The sequence below is a fragment of the Cetorhinus maximus genome, chromosome 3, assembly GCF_964194155.1.
Source record: "Cetorhinus maximus chromosome 3, sCetMax3.hap1.1, whole genome shotgun sequence".
NCBI lineage: Eukaryota > Metazoa > Chordata > Chondrichthyes > Lamniformes > Cetorhinidae > Cetorhinus > Cetorhinus maximus.
Window position 1 is genome coordinate 92,455,248 of NC_135881.1, and position 18,942 is coordinate 92,474,189.

The 18,942-nt window shown below is 42.3% G+C and overlaps 1 protein-coding gene across 16 annotated transcripts in view; it reads left to right on the top strand.

The window, feature by feature from the left end:
• invs (inversin) overlaps positions 1–18,942 on the top strand; it is a 400,143-nt gene that overhangs the window by 247,758 nt on the left and 133,443 nt on the right. For all 16 annotated transcript variants that reach the window (XM_078538692.1, XM_078538689.1, XM_078538701.1 and 13 more), the window contains one exon: positions 5,017–5,123. In XM_078538692.1, the coding sequence (XP_078394818.1) occupies positions 5,017–5,123 (107 nt within the window). The remainder of the gene's footprint in view (positions 1–5,016; positions 5,124–18,942) is intronic.

Here is an 18,942-nt window from a genome sequence, read left to right on the forward strand (position 1 = left end):
TCTGGTATCTAATTTGTGACTTCTACTGTGAAGACAAACACAAAATATTTGCCCATTGTGTGTGTCACCAATGATAATTTCTCCTGGGTCTGCCTCTAAGGAACCAATATTTACTTCTAGCTACTCTCTTCCTTGTTATATACTTGTAAAAGCTCTTACAACCTGCTTTTATATTCCTAGCTTGTTTCCTTTCATATTCTATTTTTTCCCTTTTTATGAATTTTTTGGTTGCCCTTTGCTGGTTTTCTAAAACACTCCTAATCCTCAGCCTTACTACTATTTGCAACATTATAAACCTCCTCTTTTAATCTAATACTATCCTTAGATTTTTTATTAAACCACGGATGCTTTTTGTTTCTCAATGTAATGTGTTTTTGTTGAACATTGAATTTACCAAGGCTCCTTAGCAGCGCCTTCCAAACCCACGACCACTACCACCTAGAGGGACAAGAGAATGTTCTTTAAATGTCTTCCGCCATTTATTTACTACAATACCCTTTAGTCTTTGTTTTTATTAATTTACGGGATGTGGGCTTTGCTGAGTGGGCCAGCATTTCTTGTCCATCCCTAGCTGCCCTTGAGAAGGTGGTGGTGAGCTGCATCCTTGAACTCCTGCAGTCTATATGGTGTAGGTACACCCACAGTGTTGTTAGGAAGGGAGTTCCAGGATTTTGACCCAGTGACAGTGAAGGAACGGAGATATATTTCCAAGTCAGGATGGTGAGTGAATTGGAGGGGAACTTCCAGGTGGCAGTGTTCCCATCTATCTGTTGCCCTTGTCCTTCTAGATAGTAGTGGTCGTGGGTTTGGAAGGTGCTGTCTAAGGAGCCTTGGTAAATTCCATTTAGCAAATCAATGGTAGACAGCAATCCCCTCATACCTAAATAATTGGCTTTGTTTAAGTTCAAAATTCTTGACTGGACTATGTTGTTTTCAAATTTAATATCAAATTCAGTTGTATTATGATTACTTTTTCCCAGTCATCATTTACTATGACGTGATTAATTAAACCTGCTTCATTGCACAATACTAGATCTAAAATGGTTTTGTCCCTAGCTGGTTCCACAACGTATTGCTTCAGGAAACTGTCACAAAAGGATTCTACAAACTCATCTTCCAAACCACCTTTGCCAATGAGATTGGTCTAATCTATATCAAGATTAAAGTCCCCCATGATTACTACATTGGCTTTCTTACAAGCTCCAACTAGTTCTTGCTTAATGCTGTGTCAAAACGTATAACTGCTGTTAGGGGGCCTAAAAAACTACTTCCACTGGTTTTTTCTGACCCTTGTTATTCTTAATTTCCACCCATATTGATTCTACTTCCTGATCTTCTGAGATCCTTTCTCACCAATGTCCTTCTGCCTTTACTATCAGATTACTCCTCCTCCTTTTCCATTCTGTCTTTCTTTTCAAAATGTTGGGTACCCTAAAATATTTATTTCTCATTCTTAGTCCTCATGTAATTATGGGCTAAATTTTATGGGCTGCTGTGGTCCTGCCTCTTGGCAAAAAGTTAAGGAGAGCCCACCAACGATGCTCCAGATGCTCTCCCGCAGGAATTTAACACTAGGAGCAGCATTAATTGTTTTGAGGTGAGACTTCCACCCCTAGCTCAGGAGAAAGTCCCGCCTTAGAGAGCTGCTGGCCCGTTAGATGCTCGTAGCAGCACCAGAGAGATCCGGTAGCCACTGCTGGGACTATAGGCAGTCCCACCATGCTGAGGAACCCAGGTAAATCCAGGGTCTCAGGTCACAGAGAGGGTATTGGGGACTGGATTCATGAGGCCAAAGGGGAAGGTTAAAGAAGAGGGGGATGACCTGGTAGGGGGACTTCTCCGATGGGCCCAACACAAAGGAAGTTGGCCCTCTCACTTACCCAACTACAGCCTGCACAGCTAAAGCTGCCAGTCTTCCCGCATGGTGTGGACCATCCCCTGTCCCCTGTCATGGGAAAATACAGGCAGCAGCGGGCTGAGGTACTTAAGTAGCCATTAATTGGCCTTATTGAGTCTCAATAGGCCCAAGGGCAGGTGACCCAACCGACAACCCCCCCCCTCTTCCGCCTGGCAGTGGAGTGTAAAATTCAGCTCCATGTCTCTGCAATGGCAATTAGATCTAAAGCATTTATCACTATTTGTGCCTCTGGTTCATCTATCTTTTTACGAATGCTTCTCACATTCAGATAAAGATCCTTTAATTTTACGTATTTACTACTGTTCTTTGCATGGGCCTTATGTGTTGATGCACTATTACCGTTAAACTCTCTGTCCCTTCCTGTTGCATTTTGCTTGCCTGTATCCAAATCACTACACTGCCCTATCACCTCAGCTTTTCTCTTTAGATTTCTAAACCTCTCTTCACCTGACCATTTTTAGTTTAACCCCCTGTCCACAACCCTAGTTATACAATTTGCCAGGCTACTGATCATAGCCCGCTTTAAGTGGAGCCCACCTTAATTGAATAGCTCCTTCCTTCCAACTCTGCATGGTACATGACTTGGAGGGGAACTTCCAGGTGATGGTGTTCCCATCTATTTGCTGCTCTTGTCCCTCCAGATGGTAGTGGTTGTGGGTTTGGAAGGAGCCTTGGTAAATTCTATTTAGCACATCAACGGTAGACAGCAATCCCCTCATACCCAAATAATTGGCTTTGTTTAAGTTCAAGATCCTTGACTGGAATATGTTGTTTTCAAACTTCATTTGGTTCCATTTTCCCATATATTGAAACCCGCTCTTTCCACACCACTCTTTGAGCCATGCATTTAATTCTCTAATCTGCTTGATCCTATGCCAAATGGCAAGTGACTAAGTGACCAATCCAGAGATTATTACCTTGAGATTCTGCATTTTAATTTTGACCCTAACTTTTCAAATTCTCTCAGCGGAACATCATTCCTAATTCTGCCTTTGTCATTGGTTCATACTTGGACCACAACAACTGGATCCTGCCCCTCCAACTCCCCGTTCGTCTCCCGCCATGGGAGATGTCTTTAACCCTGGAACCACAGTGGCAACATAAGCTTTATAACTCCCAGTCACGCCGCAGAGAACAGTATCTATCTCCCTGACTATACTGTCCCCTATCACTATCATATCCCTTGTCACATCCCCCATTTGAATGATTTCCTGCACCAAGGCACTATGGGCAGTTTGCCCATCGACTTTGCAGTCCTTGTTCTCATCCTCATAGGGAGGGGGTCAGTTAGCGCAGTTGGCTGGATGGCTGGTTTGTGATGCAGAGTGACATCAACAGCGCGGGTTCAATTTCTGTACCGGCTGAGGTCATCCGTGAAGCCTCTCAACCTTTCCCCTCACCTGAGGTGTGTGACCCTCAGGTTAAACTCACCACCAGTCGTCTCTCTCTAATGAGAGAGTAGCCTATGGTCCTCTGGGACTATGGCATCTTTCACTCACTTTTTCACCACACAGGGAGTAAATACCTTTCATCTGTTGGTCAAAGTCAAGAGCCAGGGCTCCTCCATCACTACATATTGGATCCCCATAGCTGACTTATAGTCACACCCTCCTGTTCCTGACCAGAAACAATTCTAAAGTTCTACTTAACCAAATGGGTGCGACTGCCTTCTGGAACCAAGTGTCCACCAGGTAACTCTCATGCTTACCGATACCCTGCAATGTCTGCAGCTCACACTCCATCTCAACAACTCTGAGCTGAAGTTGCTCAAACTGCAGAGGACTTACCACAGATATGATTGTCTGGGATTTCAGTGCTTTCCACAGAGCTTTCACAAGTTGCAATCATGGCACACCACCTACCCTGCCATGTCTCTCTATCGATTTATTTACTGATTAGTTAGCTAGTTATTAATTCAATAACGTAATAGCAAGTTATAGTCTCCATCTTGGAGACAAAAGAAAAACACTCGCCAGCTACTGGAGGTAAATAAAAAAGAATAAAAAGCCAGCTGCACCGAATTCCCACTTGCACCTGACTGTGGCACTTGGTTTACGAAGCACTCGGTTTTCTGATCACACTGTGCTCCACGCTCTGGGCACCTTCAGGTCTTAGCAGGCTGACATTATAAAATAGCATATCCTCAAACTCTATTCCATGCAAGGTCATCTAGTGTTGTATGACTATACAACCTGTATTACAATATAAATGCATGCGCCCATGTGTGAATGTCATCATACGCATGCGTTTTGTTGAGGTCATTCCACTTCATATTCATGTACTTTACAGCAAGCATATTAAGTGTAGAAAAGGCCTAAGAAATGGTTTGTGGCTTTTGGAGACCTAAAACAGAGAGTGGGGAAAATATTTAAGTAAAAAATAAATTAAATTGATTGATAATTTTGCTATGTTTGTAGTAAATGATGTAGCAACTATTAAACGGTTACTTTAATGATGATTCATTTTATAAAAAAGGTCAGAATAACAAACCAAAGTGGAGACAATCTAGGTCTCCACTTACACCTGTAAACGGAAGATTGCATTTGATTTGCATGACCTGGCTACAAGCCACCCACCAGTAGGGCTTTATATTGGAATTGGAGCGGCAATGAGTGTAAACCTACAGGCTTGAATGACCAGCACCTATGGTTCTGGCTGCCTGCAACAGGAGGGTCTTGACTTAAGTCCAGTACCAGGTAAACTGCTAATGTGTGCAGAGAAATGAAGGTGAGGGGGATGCAGAGAACTCCCTTTTCTGACTCTTTAGAATGGTTTTGCTGAGCCTGCTTCTAATGTAAACCCAGCTACATTATTTTGTGGAGGCACGCCCCAAGTTCCAGAGCATTGTTGTGATGGCAGAGACTCAGTGTAATTGGTTTGCACCCATACTTTCTCTTCTCTGTCCATGGAAAGTGAGTGTCATCCAGATGCAACAAAGAAAATATTGATCTAAACAGATGATTCAAACTTTAAGTGGTGGCACCATGAAGAAGACTAAGAAGCAATAAATTCACTTACTGTATGTTTATGAAGAAGGTTGTTTTCTATTCTCCAGTTCAAAACCATGCTTACTCTACATAAATTGTCATGTCTTACAGGGGCGGACAGCGCTACATTGGTCCTGCAACAATGGTTACCTGGATGCCATCAAGCTTCTGTTGGGTTATAGTGCCTTTCCTAATCATATGGAGACCAATGAAGAGAGGTACGGTATGAAAACTGCCACTCAACTTGGCTTAGCATTCAGGTTGTTGGAACTCATTTGCTGAATGAATCAATAATTTAAAAAAGTTAACCTTTGTAACAAAATAATATCTTATTGATAATTAGTGTTGGCATTTTGAAGTGAGAGTTAAACAGACACTCCTTTTCCTTTGGGAGGTAAGATCGTGCAGCCCATTCATTTTCAATAAGTATTTAAATCCAACTTATACTGGCCAGATATCGGGTTGACAGTGTCATTTGAGGTATTTTTAACCACAGAATAAAGCTACTCATAAATTTATGTTATTTGGCACGCTGTTTTAGAGATGCCATATACAGAAAATGGGAATGTCGCACTGGGTTAGTCAAGGTGCATTTTCGACATTGGGGTCAAAGTGCCTCATTTGGGAAGGATAGCGGGGGCTACTAATGTCTTCTCTATCTTTCTACTTATTGATTTTTTGACTCCCATATTTTACACTTCCCTCATAGGTGAGCCACAGCTCCCTATGCTTTTAAGAGTGCCTTCATTAGCTTTGATACCTCCATATATTTTTGGTAACACCCATGTTTCTATTGACTTCTTTGAAAGGAAATCAATAAAAGGTTGCCACCCAATGCTAAGTAATTATTTTTTAAATGCCTTTTTGTATCACAACAACAGCTAGCACTTATGTGGAATCTTTAGCATAGGAAAATATTCAGAACTGATAACAGAAGCACAGTAATGAAACAAAAATTTACATCAAGCCAAAGAAGACAATAATAGGACAAGGGATCAAAAGCTTCATCAAATAGAGGTGGAGAGGTTTAGGAGGGGAATTCCAGAGCCAAGGCCCTAGGTGGCTAATGCACATAGAGAAGAGGGTGGGGGATGCACAACTGTATTCAACCACAACCTGTAACCTTATGACCTGGCATATCCCCCATTCTACCATTATCACCAAGCCAGGGGATCAACCCTGGTTCAATAAAGAGTGCAGGAGGTCATGCCAGGACCTGCACCAGGCATTGCTAAAAATGAGCTGTCAACCTGGTGAAGTTATAACACAGGACTACTTGCATACAAAGCAGCATAAGCAGCAAGTGATAGACACAGCTATGCAATTCCACAAACAATGGATCAGATGCAAGCTCTGCAGTCCTGCCACATCCAGTCATGCCACATCCAGTCATGAATGGTGGTGGACGATTAAACAACTCACTGGAGAGCAGGAGGTTCCACAAATATCCCCATCCTCAATGACGGAGGAGCCCAGCACATCAGTGCAAAAGATAAGGCTGAAACATTTGTAACAATCTTCAGCCAGAAGTGCCAAGTTGATGATCCATCTCGGCCTCCAGCATCACAGTCTTCAGCCAATTCAATTCACTCCATGTGATATCAAGAAATGGTTGAAGGCACCGGATACTGCAAAGACTATGGGCCTTGACAATATTCCAGAAATAGTACTGAAGACTTGTGCTCCAGAACTGCTGCGCCCCTGTTCCAGTACAGCTACAGCATTGGCACCTACTCAGCATTGTGGAAAATTGTCCAGGTATGTCCTGTACATAAAAAGGACAAATTCAACCTGGCTAATTACCACCCCATCAGTCTACTCTCGATCATCAGTAAAGTAATGGAAGGGGTTATCAACAGTGCTATCAAGCGGTACTTGCTTAGCAATAACCTGCTCACTGGCGCTCAGTTTGGGTTCCGCCAGGGCCACTCAGCTCCTGACCTCATTACAGCTTTGGTCTGAACATGGACCAAAAGAGCTGAACTCCAGAGGTGAGAGTGACTGCCCTTGACATCAAGGCAGCATTTGACTGAGGGTAGCATCAAGGAGCCCTAGCAAAACTGGAGTCAATGGGAATCAAGGGGAAAACTCTCCACTGGTTGGAGTCATGCCTAGCACAAAGTTGTTGTTGTTGGAAGTCAGTCATCTCAGACCCAGAACATCACAGCAGGAGTTCCTCAGAGCAGTGCCCTTGGCCCAACCATCTTCAGCTGCTTCATCAATGACCATCCTTCATCATAAGGTCAGAAGTGGGGATGTTCGCTGATGATTGCACAACGTTCAACACCATTGACTCCTCAGATACTGAAGCAATCCACGTCCAAATGCAGCAATTCCTGGACAATGTCCAGGCTTGGGCTGACAAATTGCAAGTAACATTCACACCAAACAAGTGCCAGGCAATGACCATCTCCAACAAGAGCAAATCTAACCATCGCCCCTTGACATTCACATCACCATCACTGAATCCCCCACTATCAACATCCTGGGGGTTACCATTGACTAGAAACTGAATTGGACTAGCCATATAAATACTGTGGCTACAAGAGCAGGTCAGAGGCTAGGAATCCTGCAGCGAGTAATTCACCTCCTGACTCCCCAAAGCCTGCCCACCATCTACAAGGCACAAATCAGGAGTGTGATGGAATGCTCTCCATTTGCCTGGATGAGTGCAGCTCCAACAACACTTAAGAAGCTTGACACCATCCAGGACAAAGCAACCCACTTGACTGGACCCCATCCATAAACATCCACTCCTTCCACCACCGATGCATAGTGGCAGCAGTGTGTACCATCTACAAGATGCACTGCAGGAACTGACCAAGGCTCTTTAAGCAGCACCTTCCAAACCCATGACCACTACCATCTAGAAGGACAAGGGCAGTAGATGCATGGGAACACCACCACCTGCAAGTTCCCCTCCAAGCCACTCACCACCCTGACTTGGAAATATAGCACCGTTCCTGAATATTGAATTCAACAACTTTAGATCTTAAACTCCCCCTTCCCCCATCCCCACCCCGTTTCTTTTCCCCCACCCCCGCTTTTTTTTTCAATAATTTATATAGATTCTTCTTTCCCCACCTATTTCCATTATTTTTAAATCTAAAACTAAAACCTTTAGTCTTTCCACCCCACCCCCACTAGAGCTGTACTTTGAATATCCTGTCTTCCATTCTTAATTAGCACTTTTCTCAGACAAATACCACCACCTTCAACACCTCTTTGACCCTTTTGTCTGTGACATCTTTTGATTATCTGCTCATCTCCACAATCACCACACCACACCCTCAATGTCTCTCTCTCCACCCCCCCCCCCCCCCCCCCCAAACCCACCTTAAACCAATTTATATTTCTCCCTTCTTCTAACTATGCTCCAGTTCTGCCGAAGGGCCATGAAGGCTCGAAACGTTAACTGATTTCTTCTCCGCCAATGCTGCCAGACCTGCTGAGTTTTTCCAGGTAATTCTGTTTTTGTTTTGGATTTCCAGCATCCACAGTAGCTTTTTGTTTTTACCGTTCCTTCACTGTCGCTGGGTCAAAATCCTGGAACCCCCTCCCTAACAGCGCTGTGACTACCACATGGACTGCAGCAGTTCAAGAAGGCAGCTCACCACTGCCTTCTCAAAGGCAATTAGGGGATGGGCAATAAATGCTGGCCTAGCTAGCCATGCCCAACTCCCCTGAACGAATAAAAAAAAAGATTTTTGGGCCTCTCAGAGAATCAAGGATATTGGAAATGTGCAGAAAAGTGGAGTTGAGGCAGAAGACCAACCATGATTGAATTGAATGGCAGAGCAGGCTCAAGATGCCAAGCGGTCTGCTTCTGCTGCTATTTCTAATATTCTTATGAGCAGAGGAGTGAATGGTGCAGGTTAGAATACGAGTAGCAGAGTTTTAAAGGTTGAGCTAATGTATATGGAGGGTTAAGAAGGTCTGGAGGTAAGAAGAGCATGGATGAGGGTTTCAGCAGCAGACAAACTGAGATGGGCTGTATTATGGAGGTGGATGTAGGTACACTTCGGAGTGGAGTGGATATAGGGTCAGGAACTCAGCTGAGGGTTAAAAACAGAAAGGGTCAGCTTCCAAAGCACACATCTGGCTAGCTGCTTTGGGATTCTTGATTGGCGTTCACAGTTCAATCTTTCATGCAGATGACACCCTAGGCCCAATTTCAGTCAAGCCTCAGGCATCCACTTGCATTGCACTGCACATTTCACATTGAAAACAGTTTCATGTTCATTTTCTTCTCCCTTGGTTTTGTTCTAGTTTCAAATTTTGGACTTAGCTACCAATGAACTTACTTGATCTTGTCAAACTGCCTATAAAATTTGCATATCTCCTGTTTCCCACATTCATCACCGTGTTCTGGAATCTGACTACATCACACTGTCCCCTAGAGCAGGATATTAAAGTCATGTTTGCACCTACTCCATTAACAACTGAGCATTTCTGCATCTGTAAGTAGCACTCTGCCAATCTCACTCGGCTGCTTTGGCTGGACAGCCATCGACTGATTGTTTCTTAATTAGTGTAAATAACAGGATGAGAAAGTGGGATGGGTTTTAATGTGTGCAGAATAAAGCATATTAAATTCGCTTGCAATAAAGAGCAGTAGAATTAATTAATCTTCTGGTTAGCAGATTTTATTTATTGTACATTTTATGGACTAATACCGTACTATCTGTTATTTGTATATTGGGTGCAGAAATCCAACCTGATAGGCATATGTTTATTGTTGGGGATATATGCAATGTGATATTTATGATATATATATTTGTAATAGCATTAAGGTAGGTAGTGCTTCATGCAATCTGCCTAATAATTGCGAATGATCTCACTCCAAACTCTGCTTCATCTCTGACGAGTGTCAGCTTTGGCTCAGCGGCAGCACTCTTGCGTCTGGTTCAAAAGGCCCAGAGACCTGAGCATGTAATCTAGGCTAATACTCTAGTGCAATGCAGTGCAGTGCTGAGGGAGTGCTGCATTGTTAGAGATTCTGTTTATCAGATGAGACATTAAAAAACGAGGCCCCATCTACTGTCTCAGCTGTGACTAATAGATTCAATGGCACTTGTCGAAAAAGAGCATTGGAGTTAGATTCATAGAAAGTTACAGTAGAGAATGGGGCCATTTAGCAGGCAGGTTTGTCAATAACCAGAGGTCTTAGAAATAAAAACATTGACAATAATTTTAGAGGGAAGATGAGAAATTGTTTTCACTCAAATAGTTGCTGGGATCTAGGACATTCTATCTAAAAAGGTAGTGGAAGCTGTTTCCATAAATAATTTTAGAAGGGTAAAGTTGAACAGGTTCTTAAGAATGAGGAACTTACAGAGTTATGGACAAAAAGCGGAAATGTTGGACCAAGCATGACTGTGCCAACGCAGGCGCACTGAGCTGAATGGTGTTCTTGTCCAATATTTATCCCTCAACCAACATCACTCAACAGATTATCAGGTGATTACTTCATTGCTGTTTGTGAGATTTGTTGTATGCAAATTGGCTGCCATTATTACAACAGTAACTCTAATTTAAAGATACTTAATTGGTTGTGAAGAACTTTGGGACTTCCTGAGATCATGAAAGATCATAAATGCAATTCCATTTTCCCTTCCTTCCCAATATGCTTGTGTCTTACACTGCTCTGTTTTCCCATATGAAAGATAAGCAAGAAAGCTGTTGGAATTGCTCATCATTTGTTAGCACCTTGGCACTTAAAAAACACCTGGTCTCTCCTTGTCAAAAACTGAGAAACTTGTTAAGAATTTGCTGAAGTCTGTGTTCTGAGGGTAGTGGGGTCGAAAAACATGACAATATAAACCACAATAAATTTATAGCAATATTTATTGGATCATCATGTACTACCTAGTCTGTATTGGACGTAACCTCTGTAAAATATTTTGATTTTTTTTTGTTCCTTACATTTTCTACCTTGTTTCCATAGTCTCTGACTAAGTGGCACCTGGAGCCAATTGTGCCTTGATATTATCCAAAGTATAAATAGTTGGAGGCATATGAGGCATAGAACCATAGAAAAGTTGCAGCACAGAAGGAAGCCATTCGGCCCATCTTGTCCGTGCCAGCCCAAGGACACCCAGGTGCCCTTTCTAATCCCACCTTCCTGCACCCAGCCCATAGCCCTGCAGCTTACAGCACTCAAGGTGCAGATCCAGGTACTTTTTAAAAGAGTTTAGAGTTTCGACCTCTACCACCAATCTGGGCAGCGAATTCCTGACACCCACTACCCTCTGCGTAAAAAAGTTCTTCCTCATGTCCCCCCTACACCTTCTGCCACTTATCCTGAATCTGTGTCCCCTGATTCTAGAATTCTCCACCAAGGGAAACAATTTTGTCCTGTCCACTCTACTTATTCCCCTCATAATTTTGTACACCTCAATCAAGTCACCTCTCAGCTTTCTTTGTTCTAAGGAAAATAACCCCAACCTATCCAATCTCTTCTCGTAGCTACACTTTTCTAACCCTGGCAACATTCTTGTAAACCTCCTCTCCACTCTCTCCGGAGCTATTACATCCTTCCTGTAATATGGTGACCAGAACTACACACAATACTCCAGTTGTGGCCTCACCAGTATTTTATACAATTCCAACCTTATATCCTTACTTTTATATTCTATACCTCTGCCAATGAAGGAGAGCATTCCATATGCCTTCTTGCATAAATTCCATTAAAAAATATAAGTATTGCAATTTTTATTGCTATAAGATCCCGTGCTGAATCTTGCAATTTTGAGCCCACAGCATTACACCCATATAAAATGGAGGTGTCTTCTTTATCATAGGCAGTTGCTCGGGATCGAGGATGACTTGCTTCCATTCTGGTTCGATAGGTTCTGAAATGCCTGATAAGTCCAATGCACAATCTGCAGACTGTGCCACATGTGGGGCAGGTAGTGCTTGAAGGATTGGGTAAATGATTTGTTGAGAGGTTTGTGTGCTCTCTCCAATGCCTCAATTACACCTTTGCATTTCCAATGAAGTCTCTCGATGAGTTTAGCACCTTCTCGAATGAACCTTCTCCATTTTGGTTGGTCACAAGCCAGGGATTCCTATGAATTGGCAGAGATGTTAGATCTCTTCAGATGCTCTGGGGACATTCCTAAAGTGGTCCCTGTGTCCTCCTGGAGTCTCCTGCCACGACTGAGTTCTGAGTAGAGCAATTATTTCCAGAGTCTGGTATCAGGCATACAAATAACATATCCTGCCCAGCAGAGTTGGTTTTGAGTGATTGATGCCTTCTTGCTGGCCATGTTGGCTTGGGAGAGGAAGCTGCAGTTAGACCACCTTTCTTGCCACCAGATTTGGAGGATCTTGTGAAGGTAGCACTGGTGATATTCTCCAGTGCTTTGAGATGCCTGCTGTAACTTGTCCAAGCCTCTGAAGCATATAAGAGTGCGGGGATCACTGCTGCCCAATAAACGATGACCTTTGTCTTGGGTTTGAGATCCTGGTCCTCAAATACTCTTTTCCTCAGTTGCCCGAAGGCTAAACTAGCACATTGGAGATGATTAATTTTATTGTCTGTGTTTGCCTTCATCAAGAGGAGGCTCCAAAGATTTGGGAAATGGTTCACATAGTTTCATGAAGATGTTGGGGAGCAAGGGGTGGTGATGGTGAGGTGGGGGGTGCTGTGCTATGGGAGGTGATTGGACCAGGACCTTAATTTTCCAGGTATTTAGTGAAATGTTCATTTTCTCATATCCTTCGGAGAAGGGATTGACATGAATTGGAGCTAGTTTCTGAGTGAGCGTTACATAAGTGCCATCTCCATACTGAGTGAAGTTGAAGTTATTTTGGTTTTGGATTGAAGGCGGCATAGGTTAAATAGTTTCCCATCTGTTCTGTAAATTATCTCCACACCTGTGGGTAGTTTGCTGGAGGTGAGGTGTAGTATTGTAGTGAGGAGGATAGAGTAGAGAGTTGGTGCAATGACATAGCTTTTTTTTTACCCCAGTCTTCACTGTATAGTGAATGTGGTGGCTCCATTGGTGAGGATAACAGCTTGCATGTCATCCTGCAGTGGGCTGAGGATGGTGACAACTTTGAGGGCAGATTGAGAAAGATACTCCATAAGCCTTTGCGATTAACAGAGTCAAAAGCTTTTGTGAGGATGAAAATGGCCATGTACAGTGGTTGGTGCTGTCCCTTGCATTTTATTGGATAAAGATCATGCCTGTGGTGCTTCTTGATGGTCAAAAACCACGCTGCAACTCTGGAAGGAGCTCTTTGGCCACTGGGATGAAGTGATTGTGGAAGATTCTTACAGTGATCTTCCCTGTGTCAGACAGCAGGGAGATCACCCTGTAGTTATTGCAATCCAACTTGTCCCTTTTCTTAAATGTAGTCATGATCACAATATCCCTGGGATCCCCTAGCATGCACTCTTCTTTCCAGATGAGGGATATGAGGTTTTGCAGCTGTGCCAGATGTGTATCTCTGTCATATTTCAGAATTTTGGCGGGGATTCCATCTGCTCCAGCGTCTTTGTTGCTTTTTTGGCTTTTTCATCTTCTGTACTCGAGACTGAATGAGGTATTGAGGAATGGAGTTGAGGGCGTTCAAGTTTTAAAGAGAATATAATTTTTCCTAATATTACTCTGGGATACTGTGAAGCAGACTTGAGGGGTGTGCGTGCATGTGTGTGTGTATAATTTAATTAAACTGAAGACAGTCAGACTATAGATTTAAATCATCAAAGGGGTTAGGTATAAAAGCAGGCATTTTGAAATAGAAATGAACGAGCTAAGATGGGGTACAAGTAAATAGGTTTGAGCTAACGTTTGCATTTGTAGATAAATCGAGAGGTTGTTTCAATTTCAAAGGGGAATTAGAAGGTGACAAGGAAAATGTTTGCACCTTGCTGGAGTACATAGGTAAACAAGTATTGGGAATATCATTTTTATTGACCCAAAAGCAAAGAAAAGATGGAAACGTGAAAGATCTTATATATTTGAAAGAGTTTGAGTTTCAAAGGCGTATGATAACGTTGGGTGTAAAGATTAAAGAGGAAAAATATATTGAAGGAAAGATTGAAAGCTGTACCAGGAATGGCCATGTAAGATCTTGAAAGATGGGCTGTGCCAAGACAGACCTGTAAAAAGCAGCCTCTAGCCACCCTCCAGAAAGCAAGGTTTTGTTACAAGCCTTGGACTTCCATTGTCGAATGAGAATGAGAGGGAAGCTTGTGAAATACCTCCCTTATAGCAACAGTGGGTGCCTTGTGGTAATATTTACTGGATGTTTTACAGATTAAGAATCTGTTTGGACTGTTGCCTGGAAAAGGGTGTTATTTGTGAGTCTAGCTAAGTAGGAACCTTTTGTGAAATGTTATAAGACTGAATATAACTGTGTAAATGTAACTTTGTGTATTTCAGTTTCTTTTCTTTTGTTAATAAATGTTTTAATTTAATATTTAAAATCTCCAAAAATAGTAGTGAAATCTTTACTCCTGATTTCAGTGCACGTACCTTTTCATAATAGAATACAAGCCGCAAATCGTTGTGATAGCTTGGCCAAGTTTCTCTTTGGGATTTGGTCAGCCCAGCAATTATCATTTGCCATATCATAACAAAGTCGAAGACAGATTATCAGCTGAGGAGTACTGTGAAATGTTCTCTCCAGCAAGCACTGACTGCATTTCTGTCCTTGATGAGCTCCCCTCCATGCTTGACTCTCAGCAGGGTGAGCCCTTGAGTACTTAGGCCATAGATCATTTCACAATTTCAAGCCCACAGCGTATATCCATATAAAATAGGAGTTGGTCCTGGTAGGCATCTTAAAAAGGAAATGTTTCTTTTTCTACCTATTGCAATTTTCTTCCTATATTGATTTGTTTTGCTGATAAGATTGCCCTTTTACGTTTTTGTTATTTTTTGCCTGCCAATAATTTTCTTCATTATACTTGGCTGCTGCTGCAATTTAAATCACACCATTCAAAGTAGTAAGGATGGGAATTTCTTAGGAAGTCTGCACCCATCTTTCCTTTGGTACCAGCATTTTATTTTTGGAAGGCGAAGAAATGCTGGAGTGTGGGTCAAGAGGCCAAGTCTAACCTCTGCGTCCACAGCTGCTGACCCCATTGAAAAAAACCCTAATTGTAGAGGAGTGCCTCGGACTGGAAGTCTGAGTGTGGTTTACTGCTGCGTGCCAGCCATCTTCACCTACAAGAAAAGCCCAGCCCCCAGTGTATGCAAATGGCGAATGGTTTGTACATAGTTTGGAATGGTACCTCCCAGTGGTTGTTGTAATTCCAACTTTATGTGGCACTTGATGGGCTGTACAGGAAATGTGTGATTAAAAAGTGAGTAGCACATTAATCATCATCTTATCCTATACCAGCAAATATCTTCACCATTTTCAGCCAGATGTAAGGGGCCTGGTTAACTACAAACCTCAAAAAGTCTCTTCCACATAGCTTTCATCTGTGTTAAATGGTGGCTATCAACCCCAAAGAAAGCTCCCCTGCTGCACCAAGATGGCCAACTGTTCAGCAACAAAAACAATTTGCTCCCAAGTTTTGATGTTATTGATTGAGAAACAATTAGTCCAGTTTTTCTGCCATCGTCTTTTACTTGCAAGGTTGCAGCCCTTAAGAGTTGGTGACCAGCTGAATTTTTCACTCTGAGGCAAGTATGTTACAGGCAAATTCTCCAGGCAAACTAAAAGCATTATCGCAAAGATGACTGCATAATATTGCATATTATTTCCAGCCACAAAAACAAGCCATTCGCTCAACAGATCCATGCTGGAGTTTGTGCTCTCATCCTTCATCTAACCTCATCAGTAAACCCCGCCTCATGTCTTCATATAGCTTCCCCTTAAGTGCTTCTGTGCTAGTGACCTTAATTGTTCCTTGCAGTGGCAAGTTCCACATTCTAACCACTCTTTGGGTAAAGAATTGTCCTGAATTGTCTGTTGGATTTAGTGGCGACTATCTTATACTTATGGTTCATAGTTCTGATCTGCCCCATGTGGAAACATCTTCTTTATGTCTCCCTTTTCAAACCCTTTCATAATCTTAAAAATCTCTATCAGTTTACCCCTCAGTATTCTCTTTTCTATAGAAAAGAGCCACAGCCTTTTTAATCTTTCTTGATAGATATGATCTTGGTCCTGGTATTCTTCAAGTAAAGCTTTTTGCACCTTCTCCAGTACCTCTACATTTTTTTTTATGATATGGAGACCTGAACTCTTTAAAATTCTCTGAGTGTGGCCTAACCAAGATTCTGTGCGTTTAACATAATTTTCCTGCTTTTCAATTTTATGCCTCTAGGAATGGACCCAATGCTTTGATTGTTTTTTTTAATTTGTGTATCTGCACCCCTGATCCTTCTGCTCCTCTGCCCCAGTTAGGCAATTATTTTACAAGGTGTATGTGATTTCCATATTCTTCCCATCAGAATGTATCACCTCACACTTAACCTTTATTGAAGCTCTTTTGCCAATTCTGTGTCTATTCTGTATTTTGTAACAGTCCATCTCTGTATTAACATGTATGAACAATTTAGCATTGCCTGCAAATTTTGAAATTGTGATTCTGATTCCCAAGTCTAAATCATTTATGCAAATAGTAACAAACACTGCTCCCAGCACCATGTGGAACACCACTTCTTAACTTTTGCAGTTTGAGTAACCTTAAGAGGTTAGCCTTTCAAGGGAGTTTCTCTCCACCTATGTCAGATCAGCAGAGAGTGTGACCGACTCACTACTACCCAAAGTAACAAAAAATTAAGCTTGCAACCTATTCTTTTTAAATGAAACAAAGGCTTCTTTTCAGTAAGACCACTGTATTTTGATTTAAAAGGCCCGCCAAATTAACCTTGGTCATAGAAGACAGAGGGTAGCAATGGAAGGGTGCTTTTCTGAATGGAGAGCTGTGACTAGTAGTGTTCCACAGGGATTAGTGCTGGGACCTTTGCTGTTTGTAGTAATGATTTGGAGGAAAATGTAACTGGGCTAATTAGTAAGTTTGCAGACGACACTAAGGTTGGAGGAGTTGCAGATAGTGAAGAGGATTGTCAAAGGATGCAACGGGATATAGATCGGTTGGAGACTTGGGCAGAGAAATGGCAGATGGAGTTTAATCCGGACAAATGCGAGGTAATGCATTTTGGAAGGTCTAATACAGGTAGGAATTATACAGTAAATGGCAGAACCCTTAAGTACATCAACAGGCAGAGGAATCTGGGTGTACAGGTCCACAGGTCACTGAAAGTGGCAACGCAGGTGGATAAGGTAGTCAGGAAGGCATATGGCATGCTTGCCTTCATCGGCAGGGGTATTGAGTGTAAAAGCTGGGAAGTCATGCTGCAGCTGTATAGAACCTTGGTTAGGCCACACTTGGAATATTGTGTGCAATTCTGGTCGCCACATTACCAGAAGGATATGGAGGCATTGGAGAGGGTGCAGAGGAGGTTTACCAGGATGCTGCCTGGTCTGGAGGTTATTTGCTATGAGGAGAGGTTGGAGAAACTGGGATTGTTCTCACTAGAGCGACGGAGATTGAGGGTCGACTTGATAGAAGTTTACAAAATTATGAGTGGCATGGACAGAGTAGATAGTCAGAAGCTTTTTCCCAGGGTGGAAGAGTCAATTACTAGGGGACATAGATTTAAGGTGAGAGGAGAAAACTTTAGAGGAGATGTGCGGGGCAAGTTTTTTACGCAGAGGGTAGTGAGTGTCTGGAATTCGCTGCCAGAGGAGGTGGTGGAAGCAGGTACAATAGTGGCGTTTAAGAGGCAGCTTGACAAATACATGAATAGGATCGGAATAGAGGGATATGGACCCCAGAAGTGCAAAATGTTTTAGTTTGACAGGCAATATGATCAACGCAGGCTTGGAGGGCCAAAGGGCCTGTTCCTGTGCTGTACTTTTCTTTGTTCTTGTTCAAATTGTACTTGATACTAAAGTAGTACAGATGTATCTGAGTCAGATTTTTCTCTGCCACCACTACATGGTCAGAAAATCTCGACTGGTAGTCTCCCTACTAGATTGAAAGAGCTGATAAACAATCTACCCCAAAATCTCTGCTAAAGCTGATCTTGAATAACCAATTCAAAGCTTCATTTTAGGGGGTGAGTTAATTGCGGCCATGGTGTAATGTCATACTTAATGTTACACTGGAGCTGATATATTGCATTAACTTCCCTCTTAAAGAAAAGACAACGTTTTCCTGTTACTGTTGTTAAACAGCATGTAGTTAATTAAGATCATATTTACTGAAATTAGAAAGCCTGAATACTGTCTCAGTTGTCATCAATTAAGTATATGTGCTACCAACCTGTTATCGGACTTGGAGTCTTTGTCAGTATTTTATTAATGGTTTTTTTTTTAAATTGTGAGGTATTTTGGTCCTTCTGTCTAAAATGATAGTGAACACAGTTTTATTTTAAGTCAGTCATTCCACAGGAATGGAAGAATTGTCCAGACAGTTTATACTTGCCTGTCACAACTCAAAAAACATTCATTGCCTCAAACTGTTTTGAAGTCTGCTCTGAAAGTGACTTGATTTTGTGTGGATTTGAAGACAGTGTAAACCTTAAAGGTAATGGTGTACTTCTAAAAATCTGTCAACTAAACATGTGCTTTAATGAAACAAATACCAATCCTTCACCTTAAAGCTACAGTGAAGTGCATGGTTTTCTGTTTGGTGATGATTTTGATATATATAGTGATACTGTAAGAACATTAAAAGTAGGAGTAGGGGTAGACCACTTGGCCCCTTGAGTCTGCTCCACTGTTCAATACTTCACTGCTGATCTACCTCAACTCCATTTTCCTGCCCATTCAACATATCTCTTGATTCCCTGAGAGATCAAAGGAACACAAGAAATAGGAGCAGGAGTAGATCAAATGGTCTGTTGAGCCTGCTCCGTTAGTCAGTATAATCATGGCTGATCATGGGCTTCAACTCCACCTTCGCGCTGCCCCCCCCCCCCCCCCCCCCCCCACCCCCAACCCCTACTCACCATAGCCCTTGATTCCCCAAGAGACCAAAAATATGTCTATCTCAACCTT